Source organism: Lampris incognitus, chromosome 1 (assembly GCF_029633865.1).
Source record: "Lampris incognitus isolate fLamInc1 chromosome 1, fLamInc1.hap2, whole genome shotgun sequence".
NCBI classification, from domain to species: Eukaryota; Metazoa; Chordata; class Actinopteri; order Lampriformes; family Lampridae; genus Lampris; species Lampris incognitus.
Window position 1 is genome coordinate 11,202,837 of NC_079211.1, and position 17,059 is coordinate 11,219,895.

The 17,059-nt window shown below is 44.0% G+C and overlaps 1 protein-coding gene across 1 annotated transcript; it reads right to left on the reverse strand.

The window, feature by feature from the left end:
* Positions 1-5,841: 5,841 nt before the first annotated feature.
* LOC130119094 (polyadenylate-binding protein-interacting protein 2-like) lies at positions 5,842-12,220 on the reverse strand. The gene is made up of 4 exons (XM_056287498.1): positions 12,095-12,220; positions 11,625-11,840; positions 7,309-7,494; positions 5,842-6,688 (listed from the first exon to the last, which is right to left on the reverse strand). The coding sequence occupies exons 2-4, from the start codon at positions 11,775-11,777 to the stop codon at positions 6,623-6,625; spliced, it is 405 nt and encodes a 134-aa protein (XP_056143473.1). The 5' UTR covers positions 11,778-11,840; positions 12,095-12,220; the 3' UTR covers positions 5,842-6,622.
* Between the last annotated feature and the right edge of the window lie 4,839 nt (positions 12,221-17,059).

Genomic DNA, 17,059 nt, shown 5'->3' on the forward strand with positions numbered 1-17,059 from the left:
GGTCCGCCCTTGTTTGCCAGATCTGCACCAGAACCAAGCCATAGCAATGCCGCATGTGCCACATATTTGCCAAAGGTGGCCCATATTTGCTTTGTGATATTTGGGCCATATTCACCATTTACCACACGGGCCACTTCAGGGTCACATCCAGATTACATGTTGCCGAGAGCACCGTATCTTTGCCAAAAAAAGGCCCCACGTTTGATTTGGCATATTTGGGCCATATTTGCTATTATACATGTGGGCCACTTCAGGCTCACATCCATTTTGTCAGGGCCAGAAGAAGGCCGCCAGTGCTGCATCATTGCCTGAAGTGGCCCACATCCAGATGCTGTCTGGGTTTGGTGTGACGTTAGTGTGTAAATCTTCGCTAGCTCTATGTGAACTTGTTTGCCGTTCACTGTGATGTTAATTTGGGTTTTCTGATCGTAGCTATGCATGCTGGTTAGCTGGTGTGTCCAGCGCTAGTTAGTATTCCGTTTTATTTGTTGTAAGAAGCTAAAATACTTCTTCAGCAGTAGTCTGTTTTATTTTGTTTCATTGATTTGAATGAATCTAACTGAAAGACATGAGACTAGCACTCATGAGAGCCCATGTGTAAGCATTCATGACATTGATTGTACTGTGCCTAGACTAGTTTATTGCCATAGGGAATGCTTAAGCTATATTTAAAGCTAAGGTGACAAAACATTTGGATAGATGAGAATGCATGGAATGTATAGGCTATTAGTTTATTACTTTTCAGTTTATGGTGTATGGTCCTAGTATAACCAAAGTGAGAGCTGTGTCCTTATTCTTGGCACAAAGTCAAACACATTTTCGGTGGATGTCGGTCTCCGCCAAGGTTGTCCCTTGTCTCTGATTCTGTTTGTGATATTCATCGACAGGATCTCAAGGCGCAGCCAAGGTGAGGAGTGTGTCCGTTTTGGGAACCTCAGAATTGCATCTTCGCTCTTCACAAATGATGTGGTTTTGTTGGTATCATGAGAACGCGACCTCCAGCGCACACTGGGTTTGCAGCTGAGTGTGAAACAGCCGGGATGAGAGTCAGCACCTCCAAGTCTGGAGGTGGAAAATGGTGGATTGCCCCCTCCGGGTTGGGGATGAGTTGTTGCCTCAAGTAGAAGGAGTTCAAGTATCTCGGGGTCTTGTTCACGAGTGAGGGTAGGATGGAGAGGGGGATTGACAGGTGGATTGGTGTAGCATCAGCAGTAATGCGGATGTTGTACCGGACCGTTGCGGTGAAGAGGGGGCTGAGGCTGAGCCGGAAGGCAAAGCTCTCAATTTACCAGTCAGTCTTCGTTCCAACCCTCACCTATGGTCATGAGCTTTGGGTAGTGACCGAAAGGGTGAGATCAGGGATACAAGCGGCTGAAATGAGTTTCCTCCGTAGGGTGTCTGGGCTCATTCTTAGAGATAGGGTGAGGAGCTCAGACATCCGGGGGGAGCTCAGAGTAGAGCCACTGTTTCTTCATGTCGAAAGGAACCAGTTGAGGTGGTTCGGGCATCTGATTAGGATGCCTCCTGGGCGCCTTCCTTTGGAGGTTTTCCGGGCACGTCCAACTAGGAGGAGAACCTGGGGTAGATCCAGAACTCGCTGGAGGGACTACATGTCCAGTCTGGCCTGAGAATGCCTTGGGATCCCCCAGGAGGAGCTGGAGGGCGTTGCTGGGGAGAGGGACGTCTGGAGTGCCCTACTTAGCTTGCTGCCACCATGACCCCAGAGATGCAGCTGATGATGAGATGACTTTATGGAGTATATGTGAAACCTGTTGCAAGGAAAAGCCGATGTAATTATTTTTCTACACTTGAGACTTTATAAAGATACCAAAGACAAATAAGAGGGGAAAAAAAGGATTTGTTATTTATATAAGATAGGTGACGAGCAGAACCGAAGAACACAGCAAACACTGCCCCTCCTCGTTATTTCTTTTTTCCCCTGTTCCAAACAGGCTGTCGACAATTATTACATATTCATGGGATCCCAACCCCTTGGGACCTGTAACACTATTACTATGGCCTTACTGCTCCAAATGATGATACCGTAGATTATGAGGAGGTAAACTGTTAATATAAAACAAGAAAAGCAAATTTGGAGTAAGAGTGGCATATGATGACGCATTCAGAATCTTGCTCAGGCTTCCAAGATGGACAAGTGCAAGTCATATGTTTGTGACTAGTAATCTTCCCGCTTTTCATGCTGTGTTGAGGAATTTCATGTACAAATTTATGTGCCGATTAATTGAGTCCAAGAATGTAATTATAATGCTCTTAACTGAGCCTACACAAAGTGACACAAGGTACTCCTCTTGTTTCTGGAAACATTGGAACATGTGTAGGTTTTAATCATTGTGGACTTGTGAACTGCTGTTTCAGTTATATTTTTGTGTTGTTGCCCTGTGTTGTATTTTTGTTGTGTTTAAATATGGACCTATGTGTCTGAATAAATTAAGATTTGATTGACTGATTGATTGAATATCCAATATCCACAGCTGACAAGCCCAGCAAATAAAATCTAATTGACAAACGAATTAACCAATGTATTAATAAATTAATCGATAGATAAGTAAAGACAGTGATTTTAATATAGTGGGAAATGACAAGAAACTGTTTTTCTTGTACAAGATTTTTTGCATTTTGACTGAGCGAACAGTTTTTGTTATACTAAAAGAAACAAGTTTTAAAATAATTATGATGAAAAATGGCTGTGATAGTAGAAAAATGATCAATATGTAAACAGATTTCTCATTGTGTGTGTTTTCCAGTTGTGTGCTGTATATTTACTTTTGTCATTCACCAGCGGTGTTATATTTACTCTTGTGTCACAACTTCCACTATCAAGCTGCCTTGGAAACATACGGAGTCTTATAAAGGCGAAAATTTGGATTAAAATTAAATCCCGTTATTCAAATATCATTTTCAAGTTATGCATTAATTATCTATTACATAGGTTCATGTTTTTTCTCTTCAATTGCAGTTATCCAGCTTGAGTTTGAATGTAATATGTGTAAACCTTTGCAACATAAACCCTCAATAGAAAGAAGGTGCAACGTCGCCCCCTGCTGGTAAGGAAGCCGGCGAAGATGGCAATGACGAAATACGACTTTTTAACTTTTATTTCTCCTTTTATTCAATTCGGAAATATGTGAGATCGATTTTGTTTCAGAAAGTCACACATTAACTCGGATAGGCGGTGATACGTTAGCTTCGGTAGATTGCCCAAACAGCCTCTAGTGACGGGCACAAAGAAAAGCCTCTCGTCAATCACAAAGAACCCAGGGGTTTTGAACACCTTCGGGGCATGGCAGGAGTCCCACCCAATGTTGGGAATCGATATCTCATTACTAAGAAAGACCCCTTTATGGGATAACCCCAACATTCAAAATCTTATAGCTGATGGAACATTTAAAAAAAAATGGGTCAATAATGGGATCAAAACTGTTGGGAGACTTGTGTAGTGGAAATATACTGTCTACATTTCAACAATTATCTTCCAAATTTAATTTGCCACGCCACAACCTCTTTAAATACCTTCAATTCAGACACTGGGTCCGACGTAATTCTATAGATTTCTCATTTATTCCAGTTGACTGACCCCTAGAAGATCCTTTGCTTAACATACCAGTTTCCTCCGCTAGGGGGCTGATATCCTCACTAAACCAACGTTCTAAAACGAAACCTACCCATCTATGATAGGTTGTCTATTAAAAGCAAATGGGAGACAGACCTGGAATGTAACTACGATGACCTCGATTGGCAAAATCTTTTGGAAAGATCTCAGACCAGTTCTGGTTTCCACAAAACATAGACAAATGCAATTTAATATTTTTCACAGAACGTGTCTCACCCCACACAGGCTACACAGGATTGATGGGGATATATCTGCCATGGGGCCATGGTGCCATGGTGGCCTCACAGCAAGAAGGTCCTGAGTTCGAGCCCTGGGGTAGTCCAACCTTGGGGGTCGTCCCGGGTCGTCCTCTCCGTGGAGTTTGCATGTTCTTCCCGTGTCTGCGTGGGTTTCCTCCGGGTGCTCCGGTTTCCTCCCACAGTCCACAGGTCAGGTGACACGGTCGCACTAACTTGTCCCTAGGTGTGAATGTGTGTGTGGGTGTGTGTGTTTATGTCGGCCCTGTGTGATGGCCTGGCGGCCTGTCCAGGGCGTCTCCCCGCCTGCTGCCCAGTGACTGCTGGGATAGGCTCGAGCAATCCCGCCACCCTGAGAGCAGGATAAGTGGTTCGGATAATGGATGGATGGATGGATATCAGCCACGTGCCAGATAAGATAACTGCAGGCAACCTGCTCCACATGCTCTGGAGTTGTCCTTACCTGGAAGAGTTTTGGAAGTTCATTATAACCACCGTTTCAGATAGTCATAGAATATGAAATACCATGTGATCCCAGGATTTGGTCATTGGGTGACGTTGGCATGCTAACAGTAACTCACCGTAGGAAGTATTTCGTATTACTTGCCAGCACAGCGGGGGGGGGGGGGGGGAGATATAATCCTTATAAATTGGAAATCAGAAAACTCACCATCACAAAAGCACTTGGCTGAATTAACTTTCACCATATTGCACTGCAGAGAAGAATCTGTACAATGTCAGGAGGAAACCTGCAATATCTAATCAAATCTGGGCTCCTTCTGGGACTCTCTCCCTTCAATAAATCCACTTAGTTGATTCACTTATTGGAACTGCTGTTGTGTTTTTCTCTCCCCTTAACGTATCTTTAAAGGACTTGAAGTTGTGAATGAAGTTGAGCATTGTACCATTCTTGGGATGGGGTGGGTGGGAGGGTGTTTATTTTGTTTTGTTCTTCCCCTTTTCTCTGTATATTTTTTTCCACTATTTTCTGTTATTGTATTTTCTATTTAGAACAGAAATGACAATGTACTTATTTGGTGCGTTGTCAATCAATCAATCTTAAAAAAAAAAAAAAACAGCCATTAGTGATGAGCTTCATTAACAAGTTTTCAATAAAACTTAAAACTGATTTTAAAAACGCGACCACAAGGGATGGTCGCGATCTCACCGTTTGGTGTATAGTATACACACTTTAGATGTGTGTATCCAAACGTGTTCGTTAAGATGCTTCATGCTGGGACTTCAGCGCCATCAGGGTTACTGATGGATCAGAGCAGACCGCCTTCATCCAGGCTGTGGTCCCCACGGGGCCCGTGGAGTGACACGAGGTCAGCAGCCAGGAAGAAGACTTCATGACTTACAGAATGGATCTGTGGACCAGACGGTGTATTTGTTGTTGTTTTGTTGCAATTTCGCAGCAGTGGTAGATGTCAAGATTCATTAAGTGTCTGTAGATGTGTAGATCTACACATCTACACGTGTACATCTACAGATGTGATCTGCAGATGTGAAAATCTCCACAACTATATTTTCCTTACATGTGAAAACATGCTTTCTGCGAGACAACTGACTTTGAAAAAGTGCCTCAATAATTTTAAATTCCTAAACTAGTTTACGCCCTGCGATGGCCTGGCGGCTTGTCCAGGGTGTCTCCCCGCCTGCCGCCCAAGGACTGCTGGGATAGGCTCCGGCATCCCGCGACCCCGGTTGGGATAAGCAGCTTGGATAATGGAATGGAATGGAAACTAGTTTACAAAGCCTATGGGAAATTGTAGCTTACCATCTGTGGGCCATGTTGATTAAAGTTCCCCAAAAAGAATCTTCCACGTAGTTTAAAGAATGGCTCCGACACTGCACCGTGGTCATGGTTGGAACAGCACTGTGTTTGCATCATCACAAAACAATTTTCCTCTTTAAATTCCTGAGCAGCTCACTCATAGAAACTGAGATCCTCACACCACATAAGAATACATTTTGTCCATAAACATTTATTTTCAAATAGATTAGGAAAAAATAGATTTTTTTTAACAATTTTTTGTTTTTCAACTTTTTTTTTTTTACAGTACTTATGTGTATTCAGAAAAAAAACTGGTTACGTGGCGGTCTTGCCACAGGCTCTGAGAGAGGGTCAGCAGGTAGCAGAGAGGAACAAACAGAAAAGAAAATGGAAATGACGAAATAAATCAAAGCAGGCTTTTTAAGTCCAGACTGAAAGGTTAAGAGGCGGAAGGAACAAGGGACAACTCAGAACACGATCATATGAGGTCAAAACTCACACTAAAAATCAGAGCATAAAGGAGACTGTACATCAATACAAAGAAGTGTTGCAACCTGGAGGACCCCGACAAAGTCATGAGGAAACACATACACAAAAAGTAAAATGATCTAAAGAATAAAAAGTGCAAAAGCCATCATGTCCTACAACTTGGGCAAAGTTGATTGTAACAAAGACATTTTGTTCTTTGTGGAAAACTGAACCTCTTTATCTACTGCAAACACAACAACCAGTAACGGATTAAAACTAATTATCCTCTTGCCCTGACGATACATTCAAAAGAGTTACAACAAATAGGCATATAGTTATGCTTTACATATACATATGTAACGTTATTCAAAGTCTTACACATGCAAGGCTAGCAGAAAACTTTGGCAACACATCAGGCCTAAGTCAAGTGCAACAGAGTGACAAGTCAAAACGACACACGTCTTTCTCCAAACACTTCACAGTGTGGACTACTGCCGCTGGCCGCCAGGGTCACATGACGTGCTTCTGTATTCCCGGGGTGAACTCCTTGGCATTGGGGTTGAGATTGCTATTTACCTGTTAAAATCAAGGTGCTTTGTTTAGAACGATGCTCGAGTGAAAGGATTAGGTTTGCCTGCACCAGTATGGATGCAACCAGCATCCAGAGAGGCAGACTGTCACCAACCGAAAAGCGACTCTATGTGACTGATCCGTCAACAAAACATGAGATTCTTCCAATAATCCCGGAGATAAACACTAACATGAAAAACATATTTCACTACCACTAGTCACCACATGTGTGGCTTGGATGCCCCCTGTGAGGAATGAATCCTAAGCCCTTACAATGTCAGCGCCGTGCTCAACTAACATAGACATCTTTCATCCATGTGACCGGAGGAGGTGACCTTATGTTGATTTAGATCCATCCCATCAAGTAAGTGGTTCAAACAAACCCTCTTACACAGGAATGTCCTACACCCTGTAACCTTTTAAAGTACCTAAAATGTTGTGTGCTAGCAGCTGACGTAAATACGCCAGCCGTTGAAGGTTTCGACTAGGACGTTTGTTTGCATGTAAAGCTTCAGGTGGGACATTAATATTTTCCCAAGTCACTGGTCCACCGTGAAAAGGAACGGGGAAATAAAACCGGGAATTAACCTGAACAGAAAAACAATGAAGATTTTTGTCCTACTCACCACAACATCCTCGTACAGAACCACATCTCCACCCAGCACCAGCAAGTTAAGCTGGTCTTGGAGCTGGCTGATGGCCTGGGCAGGGAGGTCTCTGGAGGGCACAAACCACTCCCACTGCTCCTCCTCCTCCAGCATCTCCTGGAAACAACGTTCGATGAACTCTTCTTCCCAGAGCTCCTCCTCTACCTGGACGACGCACACAGATGAATACATATATAAATTAGCGGCTCTTTATAGCAACACTCAATAGAACTAAATAAGATTAATACTAAATGGCTGGCAGCTTGTGACCCAAATGTTATGGGTTTGAACCTCAGACTGCCTGTGCAATAAAATACTCTCCTATCCCTCAATAGCAGCCACAACTATTTTAACAGAGCTGGTTAGTCAACAACAGTAGAAGCCTGTGGTTGTACTGGATAAGCTTCCAGTAAATAAACACCCAATTCAGAGGAGCTGATCACCAATACCTATTAATTTGTGATTTAAGTGATTTTTTTTTTAAACAAAGGACATATTTTTATCCATTTGAAGAAAATAAATTGCCTAAACCATCATGTGTTTCACAGACAGGACTCTATACTAGCCTGAATGTGACTGGACATATTTAGACAAAGATTAGGAATCATAATACTGACTGATTTATCTTTTTTCAGTTAAGTGCATTATTACTGACCTACCTGCTATCCTACATAACGTTTTTTTTTTCTCTCCAATTGTATCCGGCCAATTACCCCACTCTTCCGAGCAGTCCTGGTCGCTGCTCCACCCCCTCTGCCAATCCGGGGAGGGCTGCAGACTACCGCATGTCTCCTCCGATACATGTGGAGTCGCCAGCCGCTTCTCCACCTGACAGTGAGGAGTTTCGCCAGGAGGACGTTGTGCGTGTGAGGATCACGCTATTCCCCCCAGTTCCCCCTCCCTCCAAACAGGCGCCCTGACTGACCAGAGGAGGCAGCGACCAGGACACGTACCCAAATCCGGCTTCCCACTCGCACACACGAGTCTGCAGGGCCACCCAACCAAGCCGGAGGTAACACAGGGATTCGGTCTGGCAATCCCAGTGTTGGTAGGCAACAGCTGATAGACTGCCACGCTACCCAGACACCCCCTGCTGTCCTACATATCTTTCACCAGGTAAGGTGCAACTTCTGAATTCATTACTGGCCTTTACTCAGTTACAGAATATGTCACTTCTGTTTGAATAAATTATTAGTCAAACATTAGTGTGATTTATGATTAGATCTGTCACTTGGACAAGACGGTAAGTTTCTACCCAGTGGCCAGAGTACAAGGATAATTCCAAGGATTATTCCAGAGACCAGCAGCTCTGGACACAACGTTTATTGGGAGAAACGTTTCATCACTCATCTAAGTGACCTCTTCAGTCTAAACTGACTGCAGGTATCCCCAGCCTTATAAACAGCACAGCTGCATAACAGCCGAACCAACAATCGGTTTCATACCCAAATTGACATGACCATTAACTAGAGTTACAATGGCCATGTGTACTACTCACAGAGGACTGGGGAATAGTTGTAATCACAGTATTGTAAGATGGTGACAGATGTACTCTTATGCCCCTTTTGCACTGCATGGTACTGGCTCGACTCAACTTTTTTTGGTACCACCTCCGTCGAGGTTCCAAGTGAGCTGAGCTGATACTAAAAGGTGACATGAAAATACCACTATAAATAAATAAATACATACATACATACATGTATATTTATTTAAATCTAAATAAAATCTTTTATTTATATTTCTTATAAATTTATTTCTGATTTTTCCCTTTTTCTCCCAATTTAGTGGCCAATCGCTCCCTATTTTAGTTCAAACACCCCCCCTCGTACTGCATGCGTTCGCCAACTGCATCTCTGGCCGGCAGTCGTGAAGGACACACCTCCCCACTTTCGTGACAAGGTGAATCCAGGCCGAACCACACACACAGAGACGCATTCACGTGACGAACACAAGCCGACTCCGCCCCCCTCCCGAAGACAGCATTGCCAATTATTGCTGCTTCATTGAGTCCGTCCATAGTTGGATCTGATGAGACCGGGGCGCGAACCCCGGTCCCCAGTGGGCAACTGCATCCACACAAAGCCGATGCTTAGACCGCTACACCACCGCGGACCCCCTTTTTTTAATTTTTTTTTTTTTTAAATAGTCAACACGCCCACTGATGAACAGCGGGGCTTCGCCGTGAGGGGATACTATCTGCAGTGGAAAACAAAATCCCAAAAAGTAAAGCCAGTAGAGTCGAACAGAGTAGAATTGAGCCAGTACCATGCAGTGGAAAAAGGGCATTAGACCCCCACCCACCCACCCCCTGGTTCAGGGATGGTCGTTCCCTCTTCAGATAGATGGCCTGTTTGACTGCCCGTTGAAACCAGCATTCCTCCCTATCAAGGATGTGCACATCCTCATCCTTGAAAGAGTAGCAACTGGCCTGTAGATGGGTGTAGTCCTCAGGAATCCTGCAGAGTCCTCAGGAATCCTCTCACTTTTCATGATTGTGTTAATCTAGTTAAAAACTCCACTGCCATCTGTTCTAAACACCTCCATAGGTATGGTTCGATCGTTATGCAACTGTGCTGTTAGAAAAGATGGGAATACCTGCAGTCAGATGAGACTGAAGAAATCACTTAGATGAGTGTCACAGAAAGTTGAATCAATTCATCCGGACACAACATTTATTGAGAGAAACTTTCGATCACTCATGTAAGTGACCTCTTCAGTCTCAACTGACTGTAGGTATCCCCTATTGATTTTTGTTTTATTATGTTGTTTCTAATTGTTGTATTATGTAAATTGTGTAAACACAACATACATTGCACGTTGTCCATCTTAAGAGAGAGATCCCTCCTCTGTTGCTCTCTCTGAGGTTTCTTTCTATTTTTTCTCCCTGTTAAAGGTTTTTTTTAGGGAGTTGTTCCTTATCCGTTGCGAGGGTCTAAGGACAGGCTGTTGTGTTGCTGTAAAGCCCCTTGAGGTAAATTTGTAATTTGTGATATTGAGCTATACAAATAAAATTGACTTGACTTTTCAGTCATTATGCTACTGTATTGTTTATAAGGGTGGGGATACCTACAGTCAATGAGACTGAAGAGGTCACTTAGATAAGTGATGAACCGTTTCTCTCAATAAACATTGTGTCCAGATGAACTGATTCAACTTTCTGTGATTTCGTTACCCAGATTATTGAGCATGCATCAAGACATAGTGGTGTTGTTGTAGTGGTTGTAGTAGTTGTAGTGGAACACCTCTCCCAAATATATAATACCCCAGCTTCTCACAAGTCTACCCAGAGAGTGTAGTTGGTAAACGCCAGCATGTCATCTTTCTATTTGTCTCTTGTTATTAGTCACTAGGCCCGATGTGTGTCATCTGAATCACAGGGGTCTCGGCATCTTTGATACATCCAGAATTCAGCTGCCCGTATCATTACCAGAACTCCTTCCGTAGATCATATCACTCTAGTTTTTCAGCAACTCCACTGGCTCCCTGTTAAATACTGTATTGACTTCAGGATACTGCTTCTCACCTTTAAGGTCCTTAATAACTAGCTCCTTCATATCCACATGCCCTCTCGCGCTCTCAGATCCTCTTCTGCTCTCCAACTCACTACACCATTGGCCCGCTTGTCGACCATGGGGTCTACAGCCTCAGTCATTCTGCCCCCTGCCTATGGAACTGACATTCACAACATTGACTGTCTTTCAACCTTCAAATCCCATCTTTTCAAACTGGCACATTCAGTCTGATCCCCACCTCACTGAGTGCAGATTGTGCAGATGATGATGCTATACTTATCTGTTGTATAAAGTTTTTATTGTCTACCCTGCTTTGTGTTGATTTTATGCTGTCTGATATAGTGCTGCTTGTTTTTTTTTTAAACTGTTCTGTAAGGTGTCCTTGAGTGCTCTGAACGGCGCCCACAAATAAAATGTATTATTATTATCCATATGATGTAGGCATTTCAGAGGCGGTTTATCTAGCAGGATAGGTAGTGTCACGTACTGCACAGAATGTAACTGTGATTGCAAAGCCATCTGGGTCTAAATTGTGATTTAAAGCTATACAAATTACAGTGACTTGGCCCATATGTGTATTCTCCTTGGACATTAAGAAAGAGCATAAACGTCCCCCCTCAAAGCCACCGTGTGATGTATCTCGTCTTTTGATGAATTTATCATGGGGGCAATTAGTGCTACCGCCTGAGGCCCAAATCAACATGTTCTCGGTTAAAAAAAAAAGAAAAAAGTTTACTACCCCTTGACATAGTTAACCTGCGGGATTCATGTCAGAGCCGTTACCTGTCTGTTGAACTCCTCCTCGTTCTCCATCCACATGTACTCCGCAAAAGGATTACTGTCCTCCAGGTTGAACTGGTTGGTCAGGATGACGTCATTGCTTATGGTCATGTTTGAGGCGCCGCTGCCAATGTTGCTGCGACTCGGATCTTTCATTTCACTTTTCACTTACGACCTTTCGCCGAAGATCGCACCGAGGTGGAATCTACGCAGTGCAGCCTACAAGTACGAAGTCAGACAAGAACAACGCCCTTTTAATACGTGACCTGTAATGTCGTCAGAGCATCGTTACCTAGCTGTTAAAACAATGGTTACGGTAAGCCGTTGGCTCTGCCATTTTCGAGGTCAACAGATCTGACAAAAAAAAGAAAAAAAGAAAAAAACTTCCAAACGAGAAATCTGCTGGCAGAGAGTCAAATGCGATCAAATGGAAGCAAAGTTGGTGTTTTTTTGCGGTTATATAAGTGACGTACCTCGGCGTGTACAACCTAGAAATGAGAAACTCCTCGTCAAACTCTCCTCCGTCCTCTGAGCGTAATGGCCGCGCTGGGTCTGTTTGTTTACATGGACAACATCAAACTGTACTCGCGCGCGATTGGTTGTGGCTAGTTCGTCAGCCCAGACAGGCCAGGAACGAAGCTCCGATTGGTTCTGTGGTTTTCAAAGGCCCGCCTCCGGAAACGACGAGCTGTTCAGTTTTTCCTGTTCCAGTAGAACCGTCTTCCGCTCTTTGTTTAGCCGACTGTGCCGATGTCGTCATTTCGTGTTCGGGTTCCTCCTGAACGAAGGTGTTTGCTGGAGGAATTCAGACGCAAAAGTTGATCGAAAAAGGGCAGAGACGCAGTTTTTTTGTTGCCATACTTAAAAGAAGAAAAAAAAATGACGCCAGTTGCGAACTGAGGGCGTGTCTTGGAGCGGAAGGATTCCGCGTATTTCGTAATAGGGCGGAACTTGGCGTTGGCGCTCTCTTGGAACAGGAGCTTGTTTGTTCCAACCACAAACGCTCCAGCAGGCATTGACATTTTTGCGTGCTTTACAGCAAACCTTTCCTTTTTATCAATGAAAATAAAAAATCTGGCAGGAGGCTTAGCGCTCCTAGTGATCGGGTGAAATGTACAAAGGCTTTTGGGGGGGGGGGGTAATGGGGGCACTGTGGTGGTTTACCAAAGCCTGTATGTTGCATCATGCAGCTGACTTATACAAGTGCCAGTGAAAGGAACAGGATCCGGTTCCTATTTCATAAAAAAGGCACCCAGTATGTGTAGAGGCTGGTATCAGCCCCAAGATGCTGGTTACAGTGATGCACGTTTTTAGTGGCCAAGGAACGGTTGTCAGATCATTGTCTGCATCCAGGGGTTAAAGTGGGATTTGGTAAGTGGGGGATCTCTGTATTAGAGAGGTGGGCAAAAGTGCGGGAGTGATAGTCGGCCCCAATACTGCGTCTCAAATCAGGAAATTAACCCTACGAGCACATGCACGCACACACACACACACACACACTACATACTCAATAAATCACTGGCTACATGTTCAATTTAAAAAATGAAATGCATTTTAATCAGTCTTTTGTATTAGTTGAAAGTGCCACTGAACAGACTTCATGAATTTACTAATAGTCATCACAACATTTAATGTTCCAATTCCAATCATAATATAAAACAAACCAGTTTTTCAGCAATAAAAATTGAATGCTGAAACAAGCTAATAATAGCTACCGGTAGCTAACGTTTGCTAGCTAGTTAGTTATTTGAATGAAAATATTGCATGGCCAGAGCTAAGGTTGGACAAACATAACTAGCTAGCTACCGGTAACGTTACCGGACGCTACCGATAGTTAGCTTGCCTAGCAGCATTCAAACAACTAGCCAGCAACGTCAGCAACTAGCTAGCAACGTTACCGGGTGGAAGATAGTTAGTTAGCTAGCAAGCTAATGTTACGTTCGCTAACGTTAGTTGCTTGAATGAAAACCACAGCAGAGCTAGACAAAACTATTGGAAATACTATTGGAAATACACTGAAGATACTCACTCTTTATGCCCCCCAATCCAAGATGATAGTGCAGGTAGCAGGTTGACGTTCCCTCGAGTCTTGTCTGCCTGGTGCGGTGAACTGACCCTGACCCGTGAGTGTGAAGCCAGTCTCTTCTGACGTCAAGTCTCGTGAAGCCACACAGCAGGCAGGTGCGGGTCACGTGAGGACGCGATATCATTCAAACTTTTAGAAAAGGTAAAGTAGTATAAAAATAGAAGAACGACTTTATTTGCGATTTATTTTGTAATGCTTGTGAATTGGCTGCATCATGTTTTTTGTTTCAAATTTTACTGTGACAAAAAGGTTGAAATTACTCCTGTCTACAGAGTGCCGGATCTCAGCTCCGGTTGACTTGGGGGAGGAGGAGGGGAGTGCCGGAGTGCCGGTGTCGGGATCCGGGGAGCTCCGGCCCACTTTAATCACTGACTATTATTACCACTTTCGTAAATGAAACAAAATGAAGGCATGTCCGATTACGACGACAACGACTTTGCTGCTAAAGTGCAATTAACCCACTGCGTTCTTATCCTCCAGCATGGCCGACACTCAACTTTTTCGTGACTTTTGGTCACATGTTCGAACACACTAGCGTGGCAGCCACAAGTCAACCGACCTTTGGTTTCCATAATAACAATAGTAATAAACTCAAATAAGTCTATATAATACATTTGATGATTATTTTAGAAAAATATTATATTCTTAAATCAAAATTTAGCCATTCTAAACCTTTATTTATAGTATTTGAAAAGTAAACAGTACATTAAAACCATTGTTAACTCTAATAATAAGCTGCAAAAACTGTCTATTTGTGTTCTTTGTTTAATATTTTCACTTCAAAGATTCCCTCTAGCTCTGGTATTTTTTTGGTCTGTATTAATAACTTTTTGTTTGTTTGTGAATTTTATTGTTAGTGTAAACTAGTAATAAGACACGTTAGCCCCTGGCTAACAGGTCTGACCCTTTAGCCGAGCGGTTAGTGATGTCGCCTTGTGGTGCAGTACACCCGTCTCGAATCCCGCACCGGACAAGAAAATAACCGGTTGCAGCGGTGGGATCCGGAAGTGCGCAGATCCTCAGAAGTCTCTTTGGAGCGCGGGAATAACAAGCGCGAGGGCGCGCTTCCGGGCAGGGTGACGACTGTAAACTACTAATAAGACACGTTAGCCCCTAGCTAACGGGTCTGACCCTTTAGCCGAGCGGTTAGTGACGTCGCCTTGTGGCGCAGTACACCACGTATCGAATCCCGCACCGGGCAAGAAAATAACCGGTTACATTAATAAAGACGTTAAAAGGAAAACAAACCAAAACAAGTTAACTGACCTAAATCGAGGCTCAGCCTTGTTCACACTCTCAGCCAATCAGATCCATTGCCCGTAGGCGCAAGTCCGGGGTGGGAATAGTTTCTGGAAAACGTTAATTTGTTTTCGTTCTTTTGTTAATATATTTCCACACTCAGCTGCAAACCGCCCCAGTGCGCGCTGGAGGTCGCGGCACCGCCACCTGGGGGGAGGAGACCCCGGGGTAGACCCAGAACTCGCTGGGGGCACTACATGTGCAATCTGGCCTGGGAACGCCTTGGGATCCCCCAGGAGGAGCTTGAGGGCGTTGCTGGGGAGAGGGGTGACCGGAGTGCCCTACTTAGCTTGCTGCCACCGCGACCCTACCCCGGAGAAGAGGCTGAAGATTGTATAGCCCAATGTCACAAATCACAAGTTTGCCTCAGTGGGCTTAACAGCAACACAACATCCTGTCCTTATACCCTCTCACCGGATAAAGAACAACTCCCTTAAAAAAACCAAACATTTAACAGGGACAAAAAATAGGAAGAAACCTCAGGGAGAGCAACAGAGGAGGGATCTCTCTCCCAAGACGGACAACGTGCAATGGATGCTGTGTTTACGCAGTTTACAGAATACAACATTGTAAGAGGATAACACAATTATAATGGACTTATAAAATTTATGAAGAATATGATGCGTACGATGCCAGGCAGTATCCAGACGCCATCCGAACAGTCCAGGACCCAAGCCACGCGACCAGCATCATCATGTAAAAAAAATAATATATATATATATATATATATATATATATATATATATATATATAACAGAAAATGTGATGAGGGGAATGGCAAGCAGCGTCCAAGTGGCGACCACCGTCACCATGGAGACCTGGGAGGAGAACCGACTGCACGTGCGCACAAGGGAGACTCACATGACACCATTCACACACAGAAGAAGAGAAAGAAGATGAATGAATGACTGAATGAATAATATATTTTTTCAAATATACAAACAGCAGAAGAAGTCAATAAAACAGTGATACAGACAAGAGCCGGTGGGCTTAACTTGTATACAAAACAACTGAAAATGGTGCACAGGTGATTTTTTTTCCCCCATTCTTACTGTCATCTACTGGTCTAATGTCTAGTTTCAGTATCAAATACCCAAAACAAAGGCTTAACCTTAACAAGGTTTTCATTGATATTCTGGTCATTCAGTGGGTGTACTGGATTTTGAAGAAACAAATTCCGATGCAGACAGTGATTAAAGTGGGCCGGAGCTCCCCGGATCCCGACACCGGCACTTCCCCTCCTCCTCCTCCTCCTCCTCCTCCCCCCCCCCCCAAGTCAACCGGAGCTGAGATCCGGCACTCTGTAGACAGGAGTAATTTCAACCTTTTTGTCACAGTAAAATTTAAAACAAAAAACATGATGCAGCCGATTCACAAGCATTACAAAATAAATCGCAAATAAAGTCGTTCTTCTATTTTTATACTACTTTACTTTTTCTAAAAGTTTGAATGATATCGCGTCCTCACGTGACCCGCACCTGCCTGCTGTGTGGCTTCACGAGACTTGACGTCAGAAGAGACTGGCTTCACACTCACGGGTCAGGGTCAGTTCAAACAACTAATCGCGATAGCTAGCTAGCTAACGTTGGCTCCCCCACTTACCAAATCCCACTTTAACCCCTGATAATAGTGTAACGTGCATGGATAAGTAGACACGTTGGCTCTTGGATAAAGGGGCCTTTAGTCGACTGGTTAACGTTGTCGTTCGAGGAGTGGGAAACATGGGTTCGCGTCCCGGCTGTGGCGGTGCCCGGGCTGCCCCCCCCCCCGCCGAACTCGATACAATAGCGACAAGCGTGTTCCACCAATCATTAGGCACCAAGGAGAACGAGCCGAAGAACTGTCAAATGAGCGACGTAGGCTATGCGGCTTGCTGCGACCAGTGTTATGGATGTTGATATTGAGCACTTAGCGACACCTAGTGGTCTGTTACGTTATCTGAGACCCACAATGCTGTGCGCTGTTCTTGTGAGTCATTCTAATGTAAACTATTAATAAGACACGTTAGTCCCTAGCTAACGGGTCTGACTCTTTAGCTGAGCGGTTAGTGATG

What these genes read in the sequence shown, in the direction of transcription:
- LOC130119094 (XM_056287498.1), bottom strand. Translation starts at nt 11,777, where the DNA reads ATGAAAGATCCGAGTCGCAGCAACATTGGCAGCGGCGCCTCAAACATG. An exon ending in AGGAGGAGTTCAACAGACAG is followed by an intron (nt 7,495 to 11,624) that starts GTAACGGCTCTG and finishes TGCGTCGTCCAG; the next exon opens with GTAGAGGAGGAGCTCTGGGA. An exon ending in TTCTGTACGAGGATGTTGTG is followed by an intron (nt 6,689 to 7,308) that starts GTGAGTAGGACA and finishes TGATTTTAACAG; the next exon opens with GTAAATAGCAATCTCAACCC.